General features: G+C 49.0%; 2 protein-coding genes across 2 annotated transcripts; one reads left to right on the top strand and one right to left on the bottom strand.

Moving 5' to 3' along the window:
- Window positions 1-264: 264 nt before the first annotated feature.
- LOC310757174 (H-2 class II histocompatibility antigen, E-S beta chain-like) lies at window positions 265-18,155 on the bottom strand. The gene is made up of 5 exons (XM_083602405.1): window positions 17,986-18,155; window positions 12,392-12,661; window positions 4,520-4,801; window positions 4,302-4,412; window positions 265-2,194 (listed from the first exon to the last, which is right to left on the bottom strand). The coding sequence occupies exons 1-5, from the start codon at window positions 18,083-18,085 to the stop codon at window positions 2,148-2,150; spliced, it is 810 nt and encodes a 269-aa protein (XP_083458531.1). The 5' UTR covers window positions 18,086-18,155; the 3' UTR covers window positions 265-2,147.
- Window positions 18,156-19,077: 922 nt separating this feature from the next.
- On the top strand, window positions 19,078-23,399 carry LOC310757180 (HLA class II histocompatibility antigen, DR alpha chain-like). Its single transcript, XM_083602415.1, has 5 exons — window positions 19,078-19,284; window positions 20,528-20,785; window positions 21,566-21,850; window positions 22,169-22,310; window positions 22,463-23,399. The coding sequence occupies exons 1-5, from the start codon at window positions 19,185-19,187 to the stop codon at window positions 22,464-22,466; spliced, it is 789 nt and encodes a 262-aa protein (XP_083458541.1). The 5' UTR covers window positions 19,078-19,184; the 3' UTR covers window positions 22,467-23,399.
- The last annotated feature ends 1,514 nt before the right edge of the window (window positions 23,400-24,913 follow it).

The raw sequence follows: 24,913 nt of genomic DNA, 5'->3' as shown, positions 1-24,913 counted from the left end.
ACAAAGGAACAGGAAACCAGTAACATCACATCTGTCTCCTGTCTTCCGTGAGACTTCCAACAGCCTGGAATCTCTGGAATGTAAACAGAGTCCTGTGACTCCAAGAGCACTGCACAGTGGCAACACACAGAAACCAAGAAAAACCACCTTTTCACAGGTGAAGTTGTGTGGAAATGGGCAGATTTTCCCCCTCCAGGATGGACAAGTGACGCATTCTGTGAATATTGACCTTTAATTGAAGGAAACAGTTCAAAGACAACAGAGGGAGGTTGAGGACAATCTTTATTGGTGCAGCTCAGAGCAAATCATCCCAAGGCTTAACATCGTTATCACCACAAAATAGCTGAATCTTTACACAGCAATTAAGAAATCACCAGCTCAGTGGAGACAAAAGCATCAGGGCAAAAGGAGGAGATGGGCTGTCCCTGGAAATGGACTCATGTTGCGAGGGAGGGGGGAAAGAGAGATTGAGGAGGAATAATAGGGGTGTGCACATTTAATTTATTGTTATATTGGGGGGGGAGGCACCCCTGAATTCCTGGACCCAGTAATGGGTTGAATCAAGGTCTCTGAATCTCCAGATCTAGCAGGGATCCAAAAGCTGGAATACTGATAATGGCTGCTAAGAATGAGCCATGGAGAAAGTGGGAGGAGCCCCACCCTGAGGTCCAAATTAGTGAGCAGGGACAAGAGTTTTGGGGATTTCAGTTGCTGTGGCCTGATGGGGGGGAGGTTTCAGTCTGTCAGCAGGCAGCTGGAAGGAGAGTCTCGGAACATGGCTGGTGTCTGTTTGAATGCAAAGCTGCTTTGGCCAGGAACCTCTTGGGGTTTTGATGCTGCGAGCTCATCATAGGCTCAGGATGTATATATATGTGTGTGTCAATAAACCATATAACCTAAAGACACCAGAGTTTTCGCTGCACCTCATTTCCTGGACCCCTGGAGCCTCACACCACTCAAAGATTGGGGTGGAGTGTATCAATAGTTGGGAATGCCCGCTTGGATCACGAGAAAGTTGTTGGGACTAATTTGCAACAAGGGGAAATGGGTCTTTGACTCCTATTTTCTCCAGAAGGCAGGTGCTTCCGAGAAGGGGCTTGCTGAAAGTGAGTCAAAGTTTACAAGGAGGAAAACTTACGGGGAAATTCTGTGAGCTCCAGATCCTATCACGTGCCTTTCCAGGAAAGCATGCATTGATGGTTAGACTGCACTTTAAGTATCATACATGGAAGGGCAGCTGCTTGGAGTGTAGAAGGTTCAGTCCCCGGAACGTTCAAGAAGGGCTAGAAAGACTTACCCTCTGAAACATCAGTTAAGCCACTGCCAGTCAGTGTGGGCATATGGGACCAGCCCTAGTGGAAATGCTGTTGAGCCAGATGGACTCGGCCTAAGGCAGTTTCCAGTGAGCCTGTGTTCCCAGGTCACCCAAGGGGCAGCTGGGAGTGGGTAGCCATCTTAGTCTACAGCAAGAAGAGCAGCAAAGGAATTGGGTGTGGGGAACCTTCTACAACACAAGGGCCACATTCTCTTCTGGGGAACCTTCTGGGGGCCACACACCAATGGTGGGCAGGAGCAGAGCATCAAAGGCCAGTGTGAAGTTTTCACAGGAGACCAGTCTCTGCACAAGCTTACCCTCCCCTCTCCATCCTCCGTCAAGGCAAGCAAGAAACATGATTGAAGGACAAATCTCAGCCAGGCAAAGACTCTGAAGGAAGGGGCAACATAAGGCTGGTGAGAGTCCCAGGGGCCACATGGAGTGGTTTGGGAGGCCACATGGCACCTCTCCCCAATTCAGTTGTGAGGCTCCCCATCAGGGCTTGAAGGACCAGTCCTGGCAGTCTGACCAGATTCATGGTTGTTTTCAGGGACAGCTCAGGCTCCTCCAGGGAGATTCAAGGCACAAATTCTCTAGCAGAGAGGTGCAAAGAAGGAATCAGGTTGCGCTAACTTGCAATCAACAAGCGGAAAGGGAAACACAAAAAGAAGCTTTCCCCAAATGACAAGCAAGCAACAGAGGTGGGGGAGGGGTGGACACTGTCGTTCTTGATCTGTGACTCCTTCCATCCACCTTCCAAGGAGGTTTCCACCTCTGAGCATGGACAGAGGGAAACTGGCAGGAAGAACAGAGCTTCTCCACATCCCAGGATCTAACTGATGAGTCCTGCAGGCAGAGAAGAGAGAGACAAGCCCATCACTGTGGGGGGAGGAATGGGGAGAAAGGGGCAGAAGAATCCCTGGCAAGATTGGGGGGGACACTCCATAGAGCGGCCATCAGATATTGTGAACTACAATTCCCATTGCTGCCAGTTATGGGCCTGGCAGGGGGGCTCTGAGGAGGGAAGGAGACAGAGGGAGGGAGACTTGGCCGGCTTTGGCAGTGGAGAAGAGGAGGCTCAGAAAAGACCAAGGAGATCTCTCTAGATCAGAAATGGGGAACCACGGACCCTGGACCAAACTTGGTCCCCAGGCCTCTCTTTCTGGCCCTCATGGCTCTTTCCAGACACTCCTCCTGTCCCCGCTTTGAACCCTCCAAGAGTGATTCCACCTCCCTTGAACTCTGAGGATGCCCCTTGCTTGCCTGGACCAAGAACGGAATGGGGCAGAAACTAGTCCACTCATCAATATGGAAATTGTGGTCCCTGGAAGGAGGGGATGCAGCCTTTGGGGTGAAAGAGGACCCCCCCCCCCCGGAATAGACGCCCTGCAATGGGCAGAAGAGCTTTGTCCCCCAAGGGCCAAACACCAGCCCTAGTCTCCTCACTTGGCCTTGAACTTTGCTTGACTGTCTCCCAGGTGGGACATTCCCCTGGAGACCCACTTCCAGGAGTGTGAGCCTCAAGGGGATGGATTGATCCATAGGAAGCCCCTCCCCTCTGTTCTACAAGGAAGCCATGGCGGGGGCACAGCAAGCAGCCAGGAGAAGGGGGTTGGGGGAGGAGGAGGAGGAGGATGGAGGAGCAGAGAGGAAAGTTACCTGCAGGCTGAGGAACAGCTTGCCCTGGGAGAGAGAGAAAAGAACAGAAAGATTCAGTCAGCACCAGATGTCCCCTGAAATAGCTTCTCTGAGAACATCCCCCCACCCCAAGATCAAGATAACACACTCCAGGAACAGCTCATTCTGTCCTAAGGAGTATGAGGGGTGAAAGAAGAGTCTTTGTAGGAAATAAATATTTCCTTCCCAATACAGAAAGGACCCTGGAGAACATCTTGCCAACTAATCTCTTTCCCCATTACCCAATGCCCCCACCCCACAAACCCTCCCATATTCCTTCGGCTGCCTCCTTTGGGGCTCTGCATTGCCCAGTTGTTGATTTATTTCAGAGACACAAACAGCAAAAAGACCCAAGGAAGATGAATTCCGCCTCCTGACTGTATCTCAAAGGCCCTTCGCTCAGCAGGGAGAGAGAGCCTTTGACTTACTGCTGGTACCAGGAAGTCAGACTCTTAAGAGATCCTGCAGGTGATTCTAGCCCTGGAGCCGTTTATGTGATAAAATGATACTCTATTCATAAAATAAAATTTCCTATTTGCTAGATAAGCAAGGGTTAAGGCACACAGAATCTCCTGTAAAAATCCTAGACAGCATTCTGTCAGGTCATATCCTCTTGTTTCCACAGGGCAAGAAGAGAACAATAGGAACATACTCTTTAATACTTCCTTCCTCTCCAAAGCTCAACTCTCTACCATCTTAGCTAAGACTACCAATTTTTATTTTAATGCAACTTAGCAGTATTAGTTGGCATACTATTTTATACTGTGTATTCTGCCTGCAATAAAATGCAAGTAAACATTTCTTTCCATTTATCTGTAGATGTATGTTTCATTCTCTGCAGTGTGGGATGAAAAGAGGGGGAAGTCATCCAATCCCAAATTTAATTCCTAATTACTAGTGCTGGGACCAGGAAGATGCAAAACATGGGAGATGAATTCCGCCTCCTGACTGTAAGTGTCTCAAAGGCCCTTCGCTCAGCAAGGAGAGAGAGCCTTTGACTTACTGCTGGGACCAGGAAGCTGCAAAACATCTGTGTCCTTACTCTGCTCAAAGGCTTCAGAGCCAGAGATGCTTTTGAATTTCTCCCTCATATGTTGGATAGGAGGTTTAGGTGTTAATCTACAGATTTAAACCTCAGACCATCTCCATAATAGCTGAGGCTCCATTTGAGACACCAAGAGGGATCTCCTAGGAGTGGAGAAGGAACAGAACCCTCTCCAGAGCCTCTGCCGAAGAAGAGGAGGGGAGCCTGGAGCCCAGTCCAGCCCCACACCCAACCCTCTCTCTCCCTCTGGCACCCCATCCTCACCTTTCTTGTTCTTCAGGTAAAGGGCGAGTCCAGTGGCCCCAAAGACCAGCCCCAGCACAATCCCCACAATCCCCGTCCACATCTTGCTCCTGGCAGAGTCCGACTGTGGCTCTGAAGAAAGAAAAAGCCATGAGTGGGGGAGCAACCCATCTAGCCCCCCAGGAATGCCCCCCACTTCCTTGGGCAGAACATGGGTCAGGGCTGGCAAGGCGTCCTACCCCATTTCACCGTGACGGGGCCTTCGAAGCTGGCGTGCTCCACCTGGCAGGTGTAGACGTCTCCACGTTTTGGATTTGTCTCCAGTATCACCTCAATATTGAATGTCCAATCCCCATTCTCAAGACGATCTGTGGTCCACACTTTGGGTTCCTCCTTCCCGTTCTTGAACCACTTGATCTCGATCTCCACAGGGAAGAAGCGGTTCACCTTGCAAATCAGCTGAGTGTTGTGTGGTGAAGATGCATAGTTGTCTGAGCGGGTGATCTTCACCTTGGGCTGGACTGTGGGAGGGAGGCAAGGAAGGTCAGAGATTTAGGGAGGGAGGGACCTAGAGGCTTCAAGGGAGGGAGAGGGGAAGGAGGGATCATCTCCCACCATCCCAGTGGACAGTCCAGTTAACGGGAGTAGCCAGGGTCTCAGCCCTGCGTGAAGCCTCTAGAGGGGTGCCACTGAGACTCCAGCATCTGCTGAGCACCAGAGTGATGCTAATCTGCAAGGGGAAGCAGGAAAACCTGGAAAACGATCCTTTTCCCCCTTTCCCTCCCAAGCTGTTTTTGGAACTGTGTGTGAAAGAGAAATCCTGGAGAAGGTTGTTCTCCAAGAAAAGTTGAAAAGGGAAAGTTTTCTTTCTTTCTTTCTTTCTTTCTTTCTTTCTTTCTTTCTTTCTTTCTTTCTTTCTTTCTTTCTTCTCTCTCTCTCTCTTTCTTTCTCTCTCTCTTTCTCTCTCTCACTCTCTCTCTCTTGCTTCCCTCAACATAAATTAAATTAAAAGTGGTGCTTGTGTGTTCTCTCTCACTTTGTGTGTTTGAATCAAGAGGACAACATACATGTTTACAACCATGTGAACACATAGAGAGGGCACGGCTGCCTACAATCAGCTTCAAAAACTGAGTCTTCTTTATACTGAAAATAAAATTCCTGCAATGAAAGAAATGTTATGCTGACATACGAAGCACTTTGTAATTATCCCTTCCTGTAATTTGGAAGGAAAATGTAGCAAATCCACTTTAAATTCTTTAATTGCAATGATTCAGCAGCCAGCAATTTTTAAAGGAATCTTGTGGAGTATTTATTCTTTTATTTTATTCTTTAGAGCCTTAAACCGCAAATCTTTACTACTCAGAAGTCCCACTGAATTCTATGGAGCTTACTCCTAGGTAACTGTGTAAAGATTCTGCGGTCTTATACTGCAATCTTAGGTGTTTTTTCTCAGAAGTAAGTCCCACTCAGTTCAATAGGACTTACTCTCTGGTATGTGCCTGATCATTATCACAGTTTCCATTATTTTATTTTTATTTCTATTACATACAGTCATGATATTTCTTAGAATTCCTCAGATGATCTACTACACTCTGATGAGATCTACTTAAGATTGAGTGAAAGCCAGATACACACACAGATAATTTTACTATTTGGAGAGACTATCTCTTCTCCAGCCTATTTCAAACTACTTTTTATGCCCTTTATGAACAAATGTGTCAAGTTGTGTGGTGTGTGTGTGTGTGTGTGTGTGTGTGTCAAAACTGGGTCTTTGCCTCAGGTGATAGAAAGCCTAGTTTCAGCCTTGGGGCAGTCAGTCAATCCTATGTTCCCAGCCCCCAACTTCCCACTCTCACCAGTGGGATTTCTGACCTGCCCCCCCAACTCAAAGTCAGCCCAGTTTCCTCAGTAGTCAAGCTGGGCATTCCACAAACAGGGAACTGCTACTCCCTGGGGGTCCTTGGGATGCCCCTCCCCTTCCCAGGGCACTTTCCATCCTTCTGTCTCATTTCTTAGTTCTGGGAATCTCAGGAGATTGTCCCTCCTTTGTTTCCTACCAAACAAGGTTCTGTCCTTGCCGTGGCGAAGGGGCTTGAACAACTCAGAGAAGCTATGAGCTATGCCGTGCAGGGCCACCCAAGATGGACAGGTCATAGTGGAGTGTTTTGACTAAACGTGATCCACCTGGAGCAGGACCCAGCAAGCCACACCAGTATCCCTGCCAAGAAAACTCCATGGACAAAGACAACAGGCATATAAAAGTTATGACGCTGGAAGATGAGCCCCTCAGGTTGGAAGGCGTCCAACATGCTACTGGGGAAGAGCGGAGGACAAGTACAAGTAGATTCAGAGCTGATGAAGCGGCTGGGCCAAAGCCGAAAGGACGCTCAGTTGTGGATATGCATGGAAGCGAAAGGAAAGTCCAATGTTGTAAAGAAAAATATTGCATAGAAACCTGGAATGTAAGAACCATGAACCTTGGTAAGTTGGATGTGGTCAAAAATGAGATGGTAGGGAAAAAGGGACACGTCAGGGGTGCCCTATCTCCCCACTACTTTTTATATCGGTCCTGGAGGTTTTGCTTAATATGATTAGGAGGGACCAGTTGGTTAAAGGGATTCAGGTCGGAGCTAAACAATATAAACTGAGAGCATTTGCAGATGACTTAGTACTTACATTACAAGAGCCAGAAGCTAGCACGAAAAGTGTTTTGGAAATAATTCAAGAGTTTGGTCAAATGGCAGGATTTAAATTGAATAAGTCTAAGACAAAGGTTTTGGAGAAAAATTTGACACAGATAGAAAAGGAAAGGTTTCAGAACGAGACAGGGTTAACTGTGGTTAAAAAAGTGAAATATTTGGGTATAAATATGACAGCTAAAAATGTGAATTTGTTTAAAGATAATTATGAAAAAACTTGGAGAGAAGTGAAAAAAGATTTGGAGATTTGGTCCAACTTAAAGCTTTCCTTGTTAGGCCGTATTGCAGCTATAAAGATGAATGTATTGCCAAGAATGTTGTTTTTGTTCCAAGCATTGCAAATAATTGATAAAATGGATTGTTTCAAGAGGTGGCAAAAAGACATATCTAAATTTGTCTGGCAGGGCAAAAAGCCCAGAATTAAATTTAAGATATTAACGGATTCAAAGGAAAGAGGGGGGTTTGCCCTGCCAGACTTTAAACTTTACTATGAAGCGGCAGCTTTCTGCTGGCTGAAAGAATGGCTACTTCTTGAAAACACAGACATTTTGGATTTGGAAGGTTTTAATAACATTTTTGGGTGGCATGCATATTTGTGGTATGACAAGGTTAAAGCACATAAAAGTTTCAAAAATCATATTGTCAGAAAAGCACTATTAAATGTCTGGGTCAGATATAAAGACTTGCTGGAAAATAAAACTCCAAGGTGGCTGTCGCCAATGGAAGCTAAGGCAGTTAAAAAGTTAAATATGGAGTCCAAGTGGCCAAGATACTGGGAAATTTTGGAAAAGGAAGGGGACAAATTGAGATTGCAGAGTTTTGAGAAATTAAAAGGGAAGGTGAGAGACTGGTTGCACTATCATCAAATAAATGAAGCGTTTAAACTGGACAGTAAAATTGGCTTCCAGGTGGAAAAATCAAAATTGGAGACAGAACTGTTAGAACCCAGTACTAAGAATTTGTCCAAAATGTACAATTTACTGCTGAAATGGAATACACAAGATGAAATGGTTAAATCGGTCATGATTAAATGGGCTCAGGACATTGGTCATAATATTTTGTTTGCTGATTGGGAAAAGTTGTGGACCACCGGGATGAAATTTACGGCATGTAATGCCTTAAGAGAAAACATTATGAAAATGATATATAGGTGGTACATAACCCCAGTCAAGCTTGCAAAGATTTACCATGTGCCTGACAATAAATGTTGGAAATGTAAAGAAACTGAAGGTACATTTTTTCATCTTTGGTGGACTTGCCCGAAGATTAAGGCATTCTGGGAAATGATCTATAATGAACTTAAAAAGGTATTTAAATATACTTTCCCCAAGAAACCAGAGGCCTTTCTCTTGGGTATTGTCGGCCAAGGGGTGTTAAAGACGGATATAACTTTCTTTATGTATGCTACAACAGCAGCTAGAATACTCATTGCGAAGTACTGGAAGACGCAAGAGCTACCCACACTGGAAGAATGGCAGATGAAGGTGATAGACTACATGGGCTTGGCAGAAATGACGAGCAGAATCCGAAACCAGGGAAGAGAGGCAGCGCAAGAAGAATGGAAAAAATTCAAGGACTATTTAAAGAAATATTACAAAGTTAATGAAAGTTAGAATGATGTTGGACTGGAAAGTAAATGGTTACTATTAGCAATGGTTAAGACAAGGAGAATAAGGAAGAATAGTCTAAATTTAAATTAAAATAAGGGAAGATTTGCTGAACAATCGATAAGAATTTGGAATACAGAAAGGGGAGGCATGAGGAAGTCGGGGAAGAAAGGTATATGAAATTAGGATATGAAATGATACATGTTTTTTGTTCTGTTTTTGTCTTTGTATGTTTATGTTTGTTGTGTTGTGTTTATATGGAAAAAATAAAAATATTATAAAAAAAAAAAAATGAGATGGTAGGAATAAATATTGACATCCTGGGCATCAGTGAACTAAAATGGATGGGAATGGGCGAATTCAGTTCGGATGACCATCATATCTACTACTGTGGGCAAGAATCTCGTAAAAGAAATGGAGTGGCCCTCATAGTCAACAAAAGAGTGGCGAACGCTGTACTGGGGTGCAATCTCAAAAATGACAGAATGATCTTGATACGAATCCAAGGCAGACCTTTTAAAATCACAGTAATCCAAGTTTATGCACCAACCACTGGTGCTGAAGAAACTGAAATTGACGAATTCTATGAAGACTTACAACACCTTATAGAAGTGACACCAAAGAAGGATGTTCTTCTCATTATAGGGGATTGGAATGCTAAAGTAGGGAGTCAAGAGATAAAAGGAACAACTGGCAAGTTTGGCCTGGGAGATCAAAACGAAGCAGGGCAAAGGCTAATAGAATTCTGTCAAGAGAACAAGCTGGTCATCACAAACACGCTTTTCCAACAACACAAAAGACGACTCTACACATGGACATCACCAGATCGGCAGCATTGAAATCAGATTGATTATATTCTCTGCAGCTAAAGATGGAGAAGCTCTATACAGTAAGCAAAAGCAAGACGTGGCTGGAGCTGACTGTGGCTCAGATCATCAGCTTCTTATAGCAATATTCAAGCTTAAACTGAAGAAAGTAGGAAAAACCACTTTGCCAGTAAGATACAGTCTAAATCAAATCCCTTATGAATACACAGTGGAAGTGAAGAACAGGTTTAAGGATTTAGATTTGGTGGACAGAGTGCCTGAAGAACTATGGATGGAGGCTCGCAACATTATACAGGAGGCAGCAACGAAAACCATCCCAATGAAAAGGAAATGCAAGAAAGCAAAGTGGCTGTCCAACGAGGCCTTGCAAATAGCGGGGGACAGAAGGCAAGCAAAATGCGAGGGAGATAGTGAAAGATACGGGAAATTGAATGCAGATTTTCAAAGAATAGCACGGAGAGACAAGAGGGCCTTCTTAAACGAGCAATGCAAAGAAATAGAGGCAAACAGTAGAATGGGAAAAACCAGAGATCTGTTCAAGAAAATTGGAGATATGAAAGGAACTTTTTGTACAAAGATTACCATAATAAAGGACAAAAGTGGAAAGGACCTAACAGAAGCAGAAGACATCAAGAAGAGGTGGCAAGAATATACAGAGGAATTATACCAGAAAGATATGGATGTCTCGTACACCCCAGGTAGTGTGGTTGCTTGAGCCAGACATCCTGGAGAGTGAAGTCAAATGCGCCTTAGAAAGCACTGCTAATAACCAGTGAAAGTGACAATATTCCAGCTGAACTATTTAAAATTTTAAAAGATTAAGCTGTTAAGGTGCTATACTCAATATGCCAGCAAGTTTGGAAAACTCAGCAGTGGCCAGAGGATTGGAGAAGATCAGTCTACATCCCAATCCCAAAGAAGGGCAGTGCCAAAGAATGCTCCAACTACCGCACAATTGCACTCATTTCACACACTAGCAAGGTTATGCTTAAAATTCTACAAGGCAGGCTTAAGCAGTATGTGGACCGAGAATTCCCAGAAGTGCAAGCTGGATTTCGAAGGGGCAGAGGAACCAGAGACCAAATTGCAAACATGCGCTGGATTATGGAGAAAGCTAGAGAGTTCCAGAAAAACATCTACTTCTGCTTCATTGACTATGTGAAAGCCTTTGACTGTGTCAACCACAGCAAACTATGGCAAGTTCTTAAAGAAATGGGAGTGCCTGATCACCTCATCTGTCTCCTGAAAAATCTCTATGTGGGACAAGAAGCTACAGTTAGAACTGGATACGGAACAACTGATTGATTCAAAATTGGGAAAGGAGTACGACAAGGCTGTATATTGTCTCCCTGCTTATTTAACTTATATGCAGAATTCATCATGCGAAAGGCTGGGCTGGATGAATGCCTAGCCGGAATTAAGATTTCCAGAAGAAATATCAACAACCTCAGATATGCAGATGATACAACCTTGATGGCAGAAAGTGAGGAGGAATTCAAGAACCTTTTAATGAGGGTGAAAGAGGAGAGTGCAAAATATGGTCTGAAGCTCAACATCAAAAAAACGAAGATCGTGGCCACTGGTTCCATCACCTCCTGGCAAATAGAAGGGGAAGAAATGGAGGCAGTGAGAGATTTTACTTTCTTGGGCTCCATGATCACTGCAGATGGTGACAGCAGTCATGAAATTAAAAGACGCCTGCTTCTTGGGAGAAAAGCAATTATAAACCTAGACAGCATCTTAAAAAGCACAGACATCACCTTCCCAACAAAGGTCCGTATAGTAAAAGCTATGGTTTTCCCAGTAGTGATGTATGGAAGTGAGAGCTGGACTATAAAGAAGGCTGATGGCTGAAGAATTGATTATTTGAATTCTGGTGCTGGAGGAAACTTGAGAGTCCCATGGACTGCAAGAAGACCAAACCTATCCATTCTTAATGAAATCAGCCCTGAGTGCTCACTGGAAGGACAGATCGTGAAGCTGAGACTCCAAGACTTTGGCCACCTCAGGAGAAGAGAAGACTCCCTGGAAAAGACCCTGATGTTGGGAAAGATGGAGGGCACAAGGAGAAGGGGACGACAGAGGACGAGATGGTTGGACAGTGTTCTCGAAGCTACAAACATGAGTCTGACCAAACTGTGGGAGGCAGCGGAAGACAAGGGTGCCTGGCGTGCTCTGGTCCATGGGGTCACAAAGAGTCAGACACGACTAAACGACTAAACAACAACAAAACAACAAAAAACACGATGCTATTCAGAATTCACTTTACAGCATTCTTAACTTACAGTACAATGGTCTACTCAGTTATTCCCAAACTGGGCCTTGAAGCTCTCTGGGCATCCCTGGGCAGCCCCTGCCCCTCAGCACAGCCTCCCTTACAGGGGTGTTGTGAGGATGGAATGAGGAGAGGGAGAACCATATACAGAACACCATCTTGAGCTCCTGGGGGGGGGGGGACGGTGGGAATGAATGTGCAGTAAATGAAGTTTAGGGAAGTTTTTAATGTTTGTTGTTCTATTGCGCTTTTAATTCTGTTGGGAGCTGCCCAGAGTGGCTTGGGAAATCTTATTTATATTCATAAATATTTATAAATATTATTTATTATGATTATGGTTATGGTTATTAATAATAATACTGCAATTTTGTGTTACAAGCTGCCCTGAGGCCTATGGGTATAGGGTGGGATGCAAATGTAAATAATAATAAATAAACTAAGACAAACACCCTCCACATTTCAATACACGAAATAGTTTATGATGTCTCCAGCGACCACAGAAACCCCTCCTGCCTCTGCCTCTGGAGTGGGGCATCAGGAAAGGCCCCTCTTCCTCTCTGAAAAGCGGGAGGGCGGGCGGGGGGGCAGCAGCGACAGGGGCTTCGAGGGGAGAAAGTCCTGGGTCCACCATATGCCCCCCATTTTGGGTTCTTCCGGGGGGGTCGTTTTCCATGACGCGCCCCCCCCCCAGTTCTGGACTCACCGCGCCGGGCCTGGGAGAAGGGATCGAAGATCCCGTAGTTGTGCCGGCAGAAGCGATCCACGTCGGCCATCTGGCCCCGCAGGAAGTCCTTGTCCTGGTTCCATGCCTTGACTGCGGGCTCCCCCAGTTCAGCCACAGCCACGTACTTCCCTCGGTCGCTGTCGAAGTAGAGGAGCTCCTGCCGGTCGAAGAAGTATCTATCTAGGTAGCGGATCCTCTGCGTCCCGTTGGAGAAGTGGCACTCGGACTTCCTCTGGTGCAGGAAATGCTCTGCGGGGGGGGGGGGGGGAGGGGGAGAAAGAAATTGGGGGTATCTAGGAGGGTCAGCTGGAGGCAGGAGCGAGAATTTCTGGGGGCGGGCGGCAGAGACACACACTCTCTCTCTCTCTCTCTCCCTCTCTCTCTCTCGTGTCTCATGGGAGGCTGAGCAGGGGGGAGGGAGGAGCAGGAAAGGAAAGGGAGAGAGCGGCTGTAAGGCTGTGGGGGGGGGGGAGGCCCCAGACCCCATGGGCATAGCCAGGATTTATGGCGGGGGGGGGGGAGAACCGAGCTATCTGCTTTATTTATTTACTTTATGGGGGGGCAGCTCCGCTGGCTACGCCCATGCTTAACTCCATTTAAAAAAAACAACAAAAATGTAAACCCCCTTTACCCATTTTCGTACCCCACGGCGGAAGGAGGAAATGCTGGGGGTGGGAGAGAGACCAGGAAAAGCGTGAGGGGCGAAGAAGGGTGGGAGACGCGTCTCCGCTCTGAAGGGGGCTTCACTGCCCCCTCCCTCCTACAAGACCCCACCCCCTTGCAGAGACCCGGTTTCACTTTCGTTTGCCCTGCCAGAGCGCAGGAAGGGACGCCTGTCTACGCAGGAGCCCATTTCAGCACCCAGAGGACCCCAAGGCAGGGTGGGCGGGAGGGGGGCTGGGAGAGGGGACCTGCCACGAGGTCCGGGGGGGGGTTGAGGTTCCCCTGAGCAGGGAGACATTTCCCCCAGTTTTGCTGCTGGTTTCATGGACATAACCCAAGGGGGGCGGGGAGGGGCAGCTGCCCCCCCAAATCAATAAACAAAATACTTCGCAAACTGAGGTTCTGCCCCTCCTAACAAAAGGCCTACCCCTCCAAAAAAAAAACTCCCTTGCTACACCCAGTTTCTTACTTTTAATATAATAATTATTATTATTTGATATTTATACCCCATCTATCTGGCTGGGTTTCCCCAGCCACTTTGGGCGGCTTCCAATAAAGATTAAAAATACAATAAAACATCAATCATTAAAAACTTCCCTAAACAGGGCTGCCTTCAGATGTCTTCTAACTGTCAGATAGTTGTTTATCTCTTTGACATCTGATGGGAGGGTGTTCCCCAGGGTGGGTGCCACTACCAAAAAGGCCCATCGCCAGAAGGCCCTCAGCACTGAATCTCAGTGTCCGGGAAGAGCGATTGGGATGGAGACGCTCCTTCAGGTATACTTGGCCGAGGCAGTTTAGGGCTTTAAAGGTCAACACCAACACTTCGAATTGTGCTGGGAAACGTACTGGGAGCCAACGTAGGTCTTTCAAGACCGGTGTTATGTGGTCCCGGCGGCCACTCCCAGTCACCAGACTGGCTGCCGCATTCTGGATTAGTTGTAGTTTCCGGGTCACCTTCAAAGGTAGCCACACGTAGAGTGAGTTGCAGTAGTCCAAGCGGGACATAACTAGAGCATGCACCACTCTGGCGAGTCAGTCCATGGGCAGGTAGAGTCTCAGCCTGCATACCAGATGGAGCTGGTAGACAGCTGCCCTGGACACAGAATTAACCTGTGCCTCCATGGACAGCTGTGAGTCCAAAATGACTCCGAGGATGTGCACCTGGTCCCCCACATCTGTCCACCTCCTGTCCCGCAAGAACTGTACTTCTGTCTTGTCTGGATTCAACCTCAATCAGCCGCCATCTATCCTTCAGCCACCTCCAGGCACTCACGCAGGACCTTCACTGCCTTCTCTGGTTCCGATTTGAAAGAGAGGTAGAGCTGGGTGTCATCTGCATACTGATGAACACCCAGCCCAAACCCCCTGATGATCTATCCTGGCGGCGTCATATAGATGTTGAAAAGCATGGAGGAGAGGACGGAACCCTGAGGCACCCCACAACTGAGAGCCAAGGGTCTGGACACTCATTTCCCAACACCACTTTCTGAACATGGCCCAGGAGAAAGGAGCAGAACCACTGTATAACAGTGCCCCCAGCTCCCAGCCCCTCTAGACGGTCCAGAAGGATGATATGGTCGATGGTGTCAAAAGCCGCTGAGAGATCCAGCAGAACTAGGAAACAGCTTTCACCTTTGTCCCTAGCCCGCCAGAGATCACCGACCAGCGCAACCAAGGCAGTTTCAGTCCCATGATGTGTCCTGAATCTCGACTGGAAGGGATCCAAATGGTCCGCATCCTCCAGGCGTGCTTGGAGTTGTTTGGCAACCACCCGCTCAATCACCTTGCCCAAGAATGGAAGATTTGAGACTGGACGATAGTTGGCCATATTGTCCAAGCAGCCTGTCCACATCCTCGGAGGTAACAGATTGGAATTGATTCCATGCAACTCAACTAGACAGGACTCTAGCACTCTCCCTCCCCGGCCCTGCTCCCACGGTGGAGTCTACCTCCTTCCGAATCTGAGCGACTTTATCTGCAAGAAAACTTTGCAAAATCATTGCAGGAGATCTTAGGGTCTTTACCAGGCCCTGGTGGCAAAGGTGGTTCCATTAAATTGCTAACCACCTGAACTAGTCTCCTGCTACTATTTTCTGCAGATGCAATAGAGGCGGTGAAGAAAGTCCGCTTCACCGTCACTATCGCCACTTGGTAAGCTCAACGTTGAGCTCTAACCTGTGTCTGGTCTGATTCAAAATGAGTTTTCCGCCACCGGCGCTCTAGCCTTCTAAGCGATTGTTTCATCATCCTCAGTTCCGGTGAAAACCATGGGGCTGTCTGGGCTCCATGCAATCGGAGAGGGCGCTTCGGAGCCAGACAGTCAATAGCCCTGGTTAACTCTGCATATGGCAGGTCACCTGAAAGGCCATCAACATGGGATAAAACATCCCCTACCACTCTCTGGAAGCCATTTGGATCCATTAAGTAATGGGGGCGGAAAATCTGAATCGGTCCCACCTCCCTGCAGAGGGGAAGGGTCGCGGAGAAGTCCAGTTGCACCAGGAAGTGATCTGACCATGGCACTTCTTTAGTTTCGCTTTTACTTAGTGTCAGATCACCCACATCTATAGAGGTAAACACCACGTCTAAGGCATGTCCGTGACCATGAATTAGGCCAGACTTATTCAGGGACAGCCCCATGGAGGCCATGCTTTCCACAAAGTCCAGAGCGGCCCCTTGTAAGGTTGTGTTGGCGTGGATGTTAAAATCCCCCTAGGACACCCAAACTAGGTATCTCCAGGAGAACATCCACCATGACCTGAAGCAGCTCGGGCAGGGAATCCTTGGTGCAGTGGGGAGGTCAGTACACCAAAAGGAATCCTGTACTGCCCCTATTGCCCAACTTCCAGAACATGCACTCAGAAAACTGGGTATTCCCAACAGGATGCCTGGTGCAAGCTAGTGACTTCATAAAAATCACTGCAACCCCCCTCCTCGCCCACATGACCTGGGTTGCTGTAAGTAAGAGAAACCTGGTAGACAAGCAGTGGCAAGGACAGGCCCATCTGCTTCATCCAACCAAGTCTCTGTTGCGTACGCCAGGTCAAGTCCTCCATCCACATGGATGACGGTGGTCTTATGAATCATTGACCTGGCATTGCACAGCAGCACCTTCAGGTCATGTGGGTCTCCCTTGCTGATTCCAGTATCCATCCGGTCAAGACCAGACCCGGAGGCAGGGATAGTCCTCAAACTGTGACTAAATCTGCTTCCTCGGTAATGACATGGTCTGGTCTTAGCGTAATTCCTCCTCCTGCCTATGATCACTGAGACTGGTTGTTCCAGTGCATCCCCCCCCCCCATGGAACCTGCCATTCTGTTGGCTGAGGCTCACTCCCAGGCAACCGTGACCCCGCCCCTTAAAACAAAATGCAAACTATACAACAGCTAATAAAACAAAAAACAAAACAGCAACAACAATTATACTAAAATTAATTCCCAACCAGATGTCCGTCCCATCCCCAACAAAGCAAAAGGGGAGAAAAGAAGAAGAAGAAAATTTTAAATGCCGCAGACTGCTTAAGAACATTTTAAAACACATTAGACACTTGGAACAGGGAAGCAAACCCCCCCCCCCAGCACTTCCCCAAGAGTTTGTTCCAATGAATCCAACCCCACCCTCTAGGCTCTGCAGCAGGAGTCCTTTTGTAGCTGGGAGTGTGAGGGCCTGGGCCCCGCCCCCCAGGCCAGTTGGGAAAGGCCTTGGAAGGGAGCAGGCTCTACATTCCTCACCACAGCTGATGGTCCAAGTACTTTTGAGACTGAGCAGATGGAGTCATTTATAGAGTTAATAATTGGTTATGAGATCTCTTGGAAATGATGGGAGATAAATGGACTACAGTGGTACCTCGGGTTACAGACGCTTCAGGTTGCAGACTCCACTAACCCAGAAATAGTACCTCGGGTTAAGAACTTTGCTTCAGGATGAGAACAGAAACCGTGCTCCGGCGGCATGGTGGCAGCAGAAGGCCTCATTAGCTAAAGTGGTACCTCAGGTTAAGAACAGTTTCAGGTTAAGAATGGACCTCCAGAACGAATTAAGTTCTTAACCCGAGGTACCACTGTAATAAAGAGGAGGAAGTTTTTGAGAAGCTGGTGAAGAAGCGCTCAGGGCCAGATTCATCTGTGCTCCCTACCCACCCAAAACACCCCCAGGGCTGCCTGCCACCAGCTCTCCTGCAGGAAGACTATTTAATGTGTCAATATTGTGGTTTTATTAAAATTCAGTTGAATGTTATTTGTAAGCTGCTATGGTAGGATTTTATTCCAGAAAAGTGGGATATAATTAATAGCAATAAATAAATGCGTTCTCTTTCCCAATCCCAGAAGCCTGAGCTGCTCTTTTTCAGTGGGGAGAGTATTTCCCATTTCCCTCCTGCCCCTTTGCCCCCCACCTCCAGTGTGCTAGAAGAAGCAAAGATCACCAGCGTTGAGCAATGATTCTTCAACATCAACTTCGTTGGACTGGTCATGTTGTTTGGATGCCTGATTATCGTCTTCCAAAGCAAGTACTCCATTCCAAACTTAAAAGCGGAAAGCTTAATGCTGGTGGTCAACAAAAGAGGTTCAAAGACTCTCTCAAGGCAAATCTTTAAAAATGTAGTATAAACTTCTGCAACTGGGAAACACTGGTCTGCCAGCGCTCTAACTGGAGAACAGTCTCTACCAAAGGTGTCATGGGCTTTGAAGACGCTGGAACTCAGGACGAAAGGGAGATCAACTCCTGCTCATAAACCTATGTGGAAGGACGTGGGGATCCAGAATTGGCCTCCACAGTCACTTACGGACTCCCTGTTAAGATCATGGAAGACCATCTAGGAGGAATCGTCAAAGGAGCCCCACCGATGGGGGTCCCGCTAAGCGGAGTTTCCTCTTCCTTCTCCCCCCATTGCAGAATCTTTGCTCACCTGGAGGCGCCTCCACGCCCAGCCCCTCCGAAGCGGAGACCACCAGCATCCCCAACAGGAGCCCCCCAAAGGCCAAAGGTGCAGCGCCGGAGCCCCCCATCCTTCTGTCTTCTTCGCCCCCTCAAGACTCCCAAATGGGACTTTCTCCGCTCAGCTCCGGGGGAAACTCCTGCCCAAGCCCCGCCCACTCCACCTCCCCGCCCCGCGAGCGTCCAATCCGCCTCCGAGCCGAGGCAGCGTCATCGGTCGCCAGGCAGGAAACTCCTGGAAAGAGCATTAGCAAGGGCTCTCTCTGCTCTCGCTCGATCTGCAAGTTCCTCTTTGCCTTCTCAGCTGCTTCTGATGTCTCCGTTGTTGTTGCGTCGCGTGTGAATCAAGATCTTCCCGGAAGCCCCCCGGAAAACCTGGGGGGGCGAGATATAAAGCTTAAGAGGAACCTGTCAGTTCCATCCAAAACTTTACTAAGGCAGCAAAAAGGGAAATTTCAGACTCAGGCTTCTATGCAGCGAGATGCGCTTTTCTTCTGCTGCGTTTTAAGCCGCTAAAGCTTCGTTTCTTCATGTATCCGGAAAGAGGAAGGAAGTTAACTGCTTGTCATCACGGGCTCATAAGGGCCATGTCCCCCCAGTGGAAACCAGAAAGCCCCCCCCCTTTGATTTCAAGTGGGGAATAACTGTCTGCTGAGGGAGGGGGGCTGCTCCCCCCTTCGCCCACCAGCTTGCATCCTAAGGAGACCTGACAGCCCCCCAATAAGGAGACCCCCCCAAATAAAAGCCCCCTCCAGCCCCCAGCTCCCCTTTGCAAGAAACATCCCTGGCGCTGGTGTCTGAGGAGCCCCATGAAGAAATACACAGGGGGGAGACAGAGAGGAGCCCCCGCTGCCCCTTCCCTGGTGGAGACCCCTCCCCTCTTGGGCAGATCAAGCGCCCCCTCCCATTAGCTCCCCCTGTCCTGCTTTTTCCGCTCAGTCTCCGGCTGAGGCTCCTGCCTGCGGATGGTCTACCTGGAGACAGGCTGGTCATCGCCAGGGCGCTTTCTCATTGGCCGAGCTGGCAGGGACTTTCCTGCTCCGCCAAAGACGCCCCCTGGCCGCCCCCGCCCCACAGCCACTTGGAGGACGAGCATCCAGGAGGAAGGGGCAAGGGACACTTGGGCTTGAATCGCCCCTCGCCCGCCTCGGCCCAGGAAGAGCTGCAGAGATGGACCCAAGAGGAGGAAGAGGAGGAGGAGGAAGAGCCCTTTGCTGCCTCTGGGCGACCCTCCTCCTCGCCCCGCCAAGGGGGGCCGGAGCCCTGAAAGGTCAGGGGGCGCAGAGGGAGGGGGAGATGTCTGGGGAGGGGTCCTAGGAGGTGGGCTAGGGGTCCCCGCAAAGAAGCCGGGTGGGGGGATTGGGGGTGAAATATTGTGCCCCTGGGCGTTGCTTGTGGGCAAAGCTGGAGGGCTACAGGGAGGAGAAGCCCCCTCCCCCCGACAGGTGCAGAAGCTGCACCCGGGAAGACGGAGGGATGGGGGAGGAAGGGAATTGGACGTTCCCCCACCTCCACGAAAGAGTGCTGGGAGGTGCGCGGAATGGGAGGGTGACGGGCAAGGAGGATTTGGTCCCTCATGTAAGGTGGTCTAGGTTTTTTTAATGAGAGAGGGGAAAGGTGCAAACAGCACCACCCACCACACGCACACACCTAGCTTAAAAGATCGGAGTCTGTGCCCCTAGCCTTTCCTGTTACAAGGAGGGAAAGGGAAGTAAAGCAAGAATTATTATTCCTTTCTGGGGGCTTGGCTGCCACAGAGATCTGCCTGGAAGCCCCCAGTGGTCGCCCCAAAAAGGCATCAGCCCCCCACATCCCTAATGCCCCCCCCCGAAAACAGAGTCGTCTCTCTCCTACCCAGCAGCGAAAATGGGGCCAGAAACTCTGGCGGTCCCTTAAAACCTCGGAGCAGAACCCGCTCTCTTCGGCTGCCCCTCCATACCGCCACTTGCCTGGCAAAGGAACTTACTCCCGAGAAGACGCGATTTAGTTTGAGTGAGTGAGGGAACTCCAGAAGGAAGTCACTTTAGGGAAGGAAAGAGGCAGGTGGCAAATGGCTCCGTCTGTGTGCCCGACAGATTTATCTCTTTTAGAAATAAGCCCAAAGCTTTAATTCGTGGCATGAGGCAAGGGGTGACTGTGGATGATCCACGGTTGAGAGAGGAAATCCATTTATTACTGGTTTCACTTTGGGGCAAGGAGCACAGTGGAGAGCTACTTCCATGTTACCTTCACAAAAAACCTGCAAGGTCAGCTAGGCAATAGGGGGACATGGATTGGTTTCTTGAAAAATTACCCACATTCAAGTGCACTCCAGGATCACATGTTTGGGCTGTTATGGCTCGAGAATTAGGGGATTCTAAAACTGACGTGTGTGTGTGTGTGTGAGAGAGAGAGAGAGAGAGCAGATGAAGCACTTAGAGAGCCTTCCTGGTGGTGGCCCCATTCCCCTCCTTGTTCTTCCTCATCTTGCTGTGGGGTCCTAAAGCCTCCCTCTCTCTCTCCCACCCCTGCAGTGGAGGACACCCATATATGTCTGAACTACTTCCAGGAGAGCTTCCCTTCAGAGAAGAAGTCCGGGGAGTTCCTGCTGGAGTTTGACAACCAGGAGATCCTGCATGTGGACTGGGAGAAGAAGCAGAACGTCTGGAGGCTGCCAGACTTCCAGCGCTTCGCCAGCTTCGAGGTGCAGGGCGCCCTGGCCAACACCGCCGTCATGAAGAACAACATGGAGGTGCTCATGAAGCGAAGCAACCGCACCCGTGCCCTGAATGGTAGGACACGCGAGGGGGGCAGGGGAGAGAGCTGGGGGGCAGGCAGGGGGTGGTCTCTTGGCTTCTGACCCGGAAGACCCTTCAGGACCCCATTCTGCCTCCCCAGAGGGAACTCTGCTCCAGGGAGCCAGTCCTTGGCTGACTGAGACAGGCTAAAAGGGAAGGGAAGCCCGGTGGGAGGGGCAGCATTGCGCTCTGTACAAGCTCAGAGGCATTCCCAAACCTGAGCACCCGGTGCAAAAATACCCACAGCAGTTAATGTAGGGCACATGGTGTGGGAGATCTTGCAGTCAAATCTAACAATGCATATTCTTGCTAGTTAGCATGCGATGGGGTCAAGCCCACAGAGCTGTACTGGTGACAGAGGGACTCAGATCATAGAAATGTAATTGGTAGAGAGGAATTTGGGTGATGTCATTCCCCACCTCCCCCCAGGGAGGAAGGAGAAAGTGGTATTTTCTTCTCTCTCTTCCTTTGACCAATGATGGAAGCAGACAGGCGACCACCTGCTCCAATTTCAGGCACATACCTGAAGGTGTTTTTTGCTGTAAATGCAAATATTTTGTCTGTGTTGTTTTAATGCTGTTGGTGCTGAGGATGAATGCTTGACTGTGAGCAAGTATATGTTTTGAACTTACTTTTCAGCCTGTAGCCTGTTTCTTTGATAAACTGGGGGGAACAAAGGGGGAGATCAGCCTAACTGCTAATACCTATGCTTTCCATTTCTAGACTGCTTAAAATGGGTTTTAATCCCCTTTCTTTCTCCATCTCCTTCCTCAGTTGCTCCTGTGGCCAATGTGTACACGGAAAACACAGTGGAACTGGGGGAACCCAACGTCCTCATCTGCTTTGTGGACAGGTTCTCCCCCCCAGTGCTGAACGTCACCTGGCTGAAGAACAACAAGGTGGTCTCTGAGAACCTGGCGGAGACGGGTTTCTACCCCAGCGTGGACAACACTTTCCGCAAGTTCTTCTACCACACCTTCATCCCTGAGCAGGGAGACATCTACGTCTGCCAGGTGGAGCACTGGGGCATCCCAGAGGGAAAGATGGAGAAGATCTGGGGTAAGCACCAGGCAGGGTTGGGGCTTTTCTCTGGGACTTGAACTCAGAAACCCAGATTCATGGCTTATAAGAAGGAAGTTCCGGAGATCAGAGTAAGTTTCGAATAATTTATTCTGCTCTTGCTAGCTGTGGACACAAAAAGGTGCTCAGCTGCCTTTTGGGGGTTCCTTGAGGTAGTTTCTCTCAGTTTAACTTAAAAATGTATATTAAGGGCTGTGGGGCGGGTGTGTCAGGACTCCTGGGTTCTTTCTTCCGCTGAACACACACAGAGAAACAGAGTCCCCCCTTAGCCCTCTCCTCTCTCTCCCTCCATCCCAGTTTCCAAGGCGCCCTCTCCCATCCCGGAGACGATGGAGAACATGCTGTGTGCCCTGGGCTTGGCCTTTGGCATCCTGGGCATCATCGCTGGCACCATCCTTTTCTTCAAGGCCATGAGGATGAACGACCGCAGGGGCTTCATGTGAGTCGAACCCGTTTCCCTTCAGGGGCTCAGAGAGAAATGCAAGGGAAGCCAAAATACACAGCAAAGGGGTGGGCTGGGCCTCATCCTGCCTGGAAGGTGCTCAGCCTCCATACTCCCAGCTCACCATCTCCCTTCTCCTTCCTTTTCAGATAATGGAGAATTCCTTTCCTGACAGCCTCTTCCTTCAACCCTCTCAGCTCAGCTCCTTTGCCAAGAGTCTCTTCTGCTACAAATCAGCTGGAAGGAGTTGCTTCCTCCGTGTGCAGATTATCCTTAGAAGCTTTTCGGATCATATGTTTAACTTTTAAGAACAAAGATGCTTAGCCAGACTCACATTACTTTTCTCCCTTTTATGTTTCCCTCTATGAGTGTTTTAATAAATAAGAAAAGTGTACGTTTTACTCACATTATAAGTCTTGCCATGGTGCAATATTTACAGCTCCCTCTATGCAGGTTCTGAAACTCCCTGGTGCCTTTGCTTCTGGCTGTCTAGTAATTGTGCATTTCATAGAATCATAGAATTGTAGAGTTGCAAGGGACCCTAAGGGCCATCTAGTCCAACCCCCTGCATTGCAGGAATCTCACCTAAATCATCTCTGACAGAGGGGCTTGTGGTTTGGGTGCCGATCCTCCCCCAAACTCCATTGTTGAGTCAGGATAGTTTTTGTGGGGGTTTCCTACTTTGCCTGGCCTTGCATCTGCATGGCTCAAGGAGACCCCCTGCCAACAGAGTGTCAGGCATACTAATTCATATCTCCACCCCACTTACCCAAAACCATTCACCTCCCTCTCCAGTTTTTGGAGAGAGCCTTACTCAGTTCCGTGCATTGCACTGCAGAAATACACCCCTCAGGTGTTTCCTTAATCACAAAGAGGATTCATCCAGCTTTTTGGGGAAGTTTAGTTGCAAAGAGACCCCAAACACCTTCTCGTCCACATAAAGCAGGGCTGTATCTGTCTGTGTAGAGGAAAATATCCCTTCTTGTTCTGCAAACTTTCCCAATGGCTTCTGTGCAGCCCAATTGCTGTTTTTCATACATGCACCCATATTTCCAAAAGCAATGAATAAATATTACAGTTTGTTGATTTGTTTCTAGTGCTGTTTTCTCTGCCTATAAGCTCTGGATATATTTATTATTTCAAAATGAAAAGATGAACCGTTGAGGAAATGGTCAGCATTGCAGCCAGAGTGGCTACACTGACTCCTCGTGTCTCTAGGCCCAGATTCTGGGAGATGATAAGAGATCAGGAGAGCCAGCGCTGGCGCCTCCCTGCCTTTCCCTGGTCTGCCTGTCTGTCCCCTGCTGGGAACAGGATGCTGGGGCAGGGGGACCCTGATCAGCCTGATGATGCAACAGGACTCTTCTGGTCTTCAAGGCCTGCTGCGGGTTGTGTGATGCCCCAAACCATTATCCCACAGGACCCGTGGATCCCCACTCTGGGAGAACAGATGAGAGGAACAGAACAGCCCACCCCCCTGTCCTAAAATGCCTCACCAGATCAAAGCACCTGCTCTTCCTGAGACTGGAGTGATTTATCGGGGGGAGAGGGAGAAAATGTGCAGAGACCCCCTCCAAATTCAGGGTGGATGAATGAAGGTCTTCTTCCAGGGGCAACAACACACTAGAGAGGGGTGTGTGTCAGGACATGCAAGGTCAGGATGTGACCCAGTCAGCCTGGCCAGACCTCCATCATGAGTTGACTGTGTTGCCTGGAACATGCCTTAAAACCCTCAGAGAAGGATTCACTCTTTGCTGGTAGCTCCCAGTCTTGCCCCTATTTTTGTGTGCCTCATTAAGATAAATTAATGAAAGGAGTTGTTGAGGTCTTCCCCCCCCCCCCTTGCAAGAGTCTCCAGAAGGTAAATGACACCACCGAGTGGGGTTTGGGAGAGGCGTCCTTCCTGGCGCCAAGCCTTGAGCAGGAACATCACAGAGGCCAACAGACAAGGCCCAGCTTGCTGTGCAATCTCATACCTTCTTCTGGATCTCAGGTGGTGGGATCCAAATTGGGGGGGGAGTCAATTAATGCAGAGATACAGAAGGCAGAGTTTGGCAGAGGGGCAGGGCAGGAGTGCCGCCAGGGCAAGATTTGGGGGCAGAAGGCCAGGGCCCCAGTCGGCAGAAGGAGCAGGAGGCCCCTCAAGGCTGGAGGGCTGACTCTCCACATCTGGAAGCAGCTGAAGGAACACATGGTACCAGTAAGGGGGGTAAGAGTTGGAGTCTGGCATTGCCAAGAGAGCCCAAGTGGGCAAGAAGGGGCCCCTGAGCAGTGATCCTTCAGTATGGCTACATTTCTCAAATCTGGGATAAGTCTGGTCTGGTGCAAGTGAACAGGGGCCTCCACAGCAGGGGGGCTGATCCCCAAAAGTCAGAAGTTGGAGAAGGGCTGATCCAGAGGGAAAGAGTTGGTGAGAAAGTGGGGTGCGGGTGGCCTGAGCTTTGCAGGCTGTCTTCCTCCTCCTCCCTCCCTCTTGCCTATCAAAGGCTCCTTCTCCCCTTCAGCAGCCCAGGACACAGTCAGAGACCAGCAAGTGCTGCACTCTAAGGGGTTTGGCAAGAGCAACGCGTTTCCTGCCCAGCAACTGATGACTAGGCAGC

The sequence above is a fragment of the Podarcis filfolensis genome (assembly GCF_964270895.1).
Source record: "Podarcis filfolensis genome assembly, chromosome: 2".
In the NCBI taxonomy this organism is placed as follows: domain Eukaryota; kingdom Metazoa; phylum Chordata; class Lepidosauria; order Squamata; family Lacertidae; genus Podarcis; species Podarcis filfolensis.
This window is presented reverse-complemented; position numbering and strand designations above follow the sequence as displayed.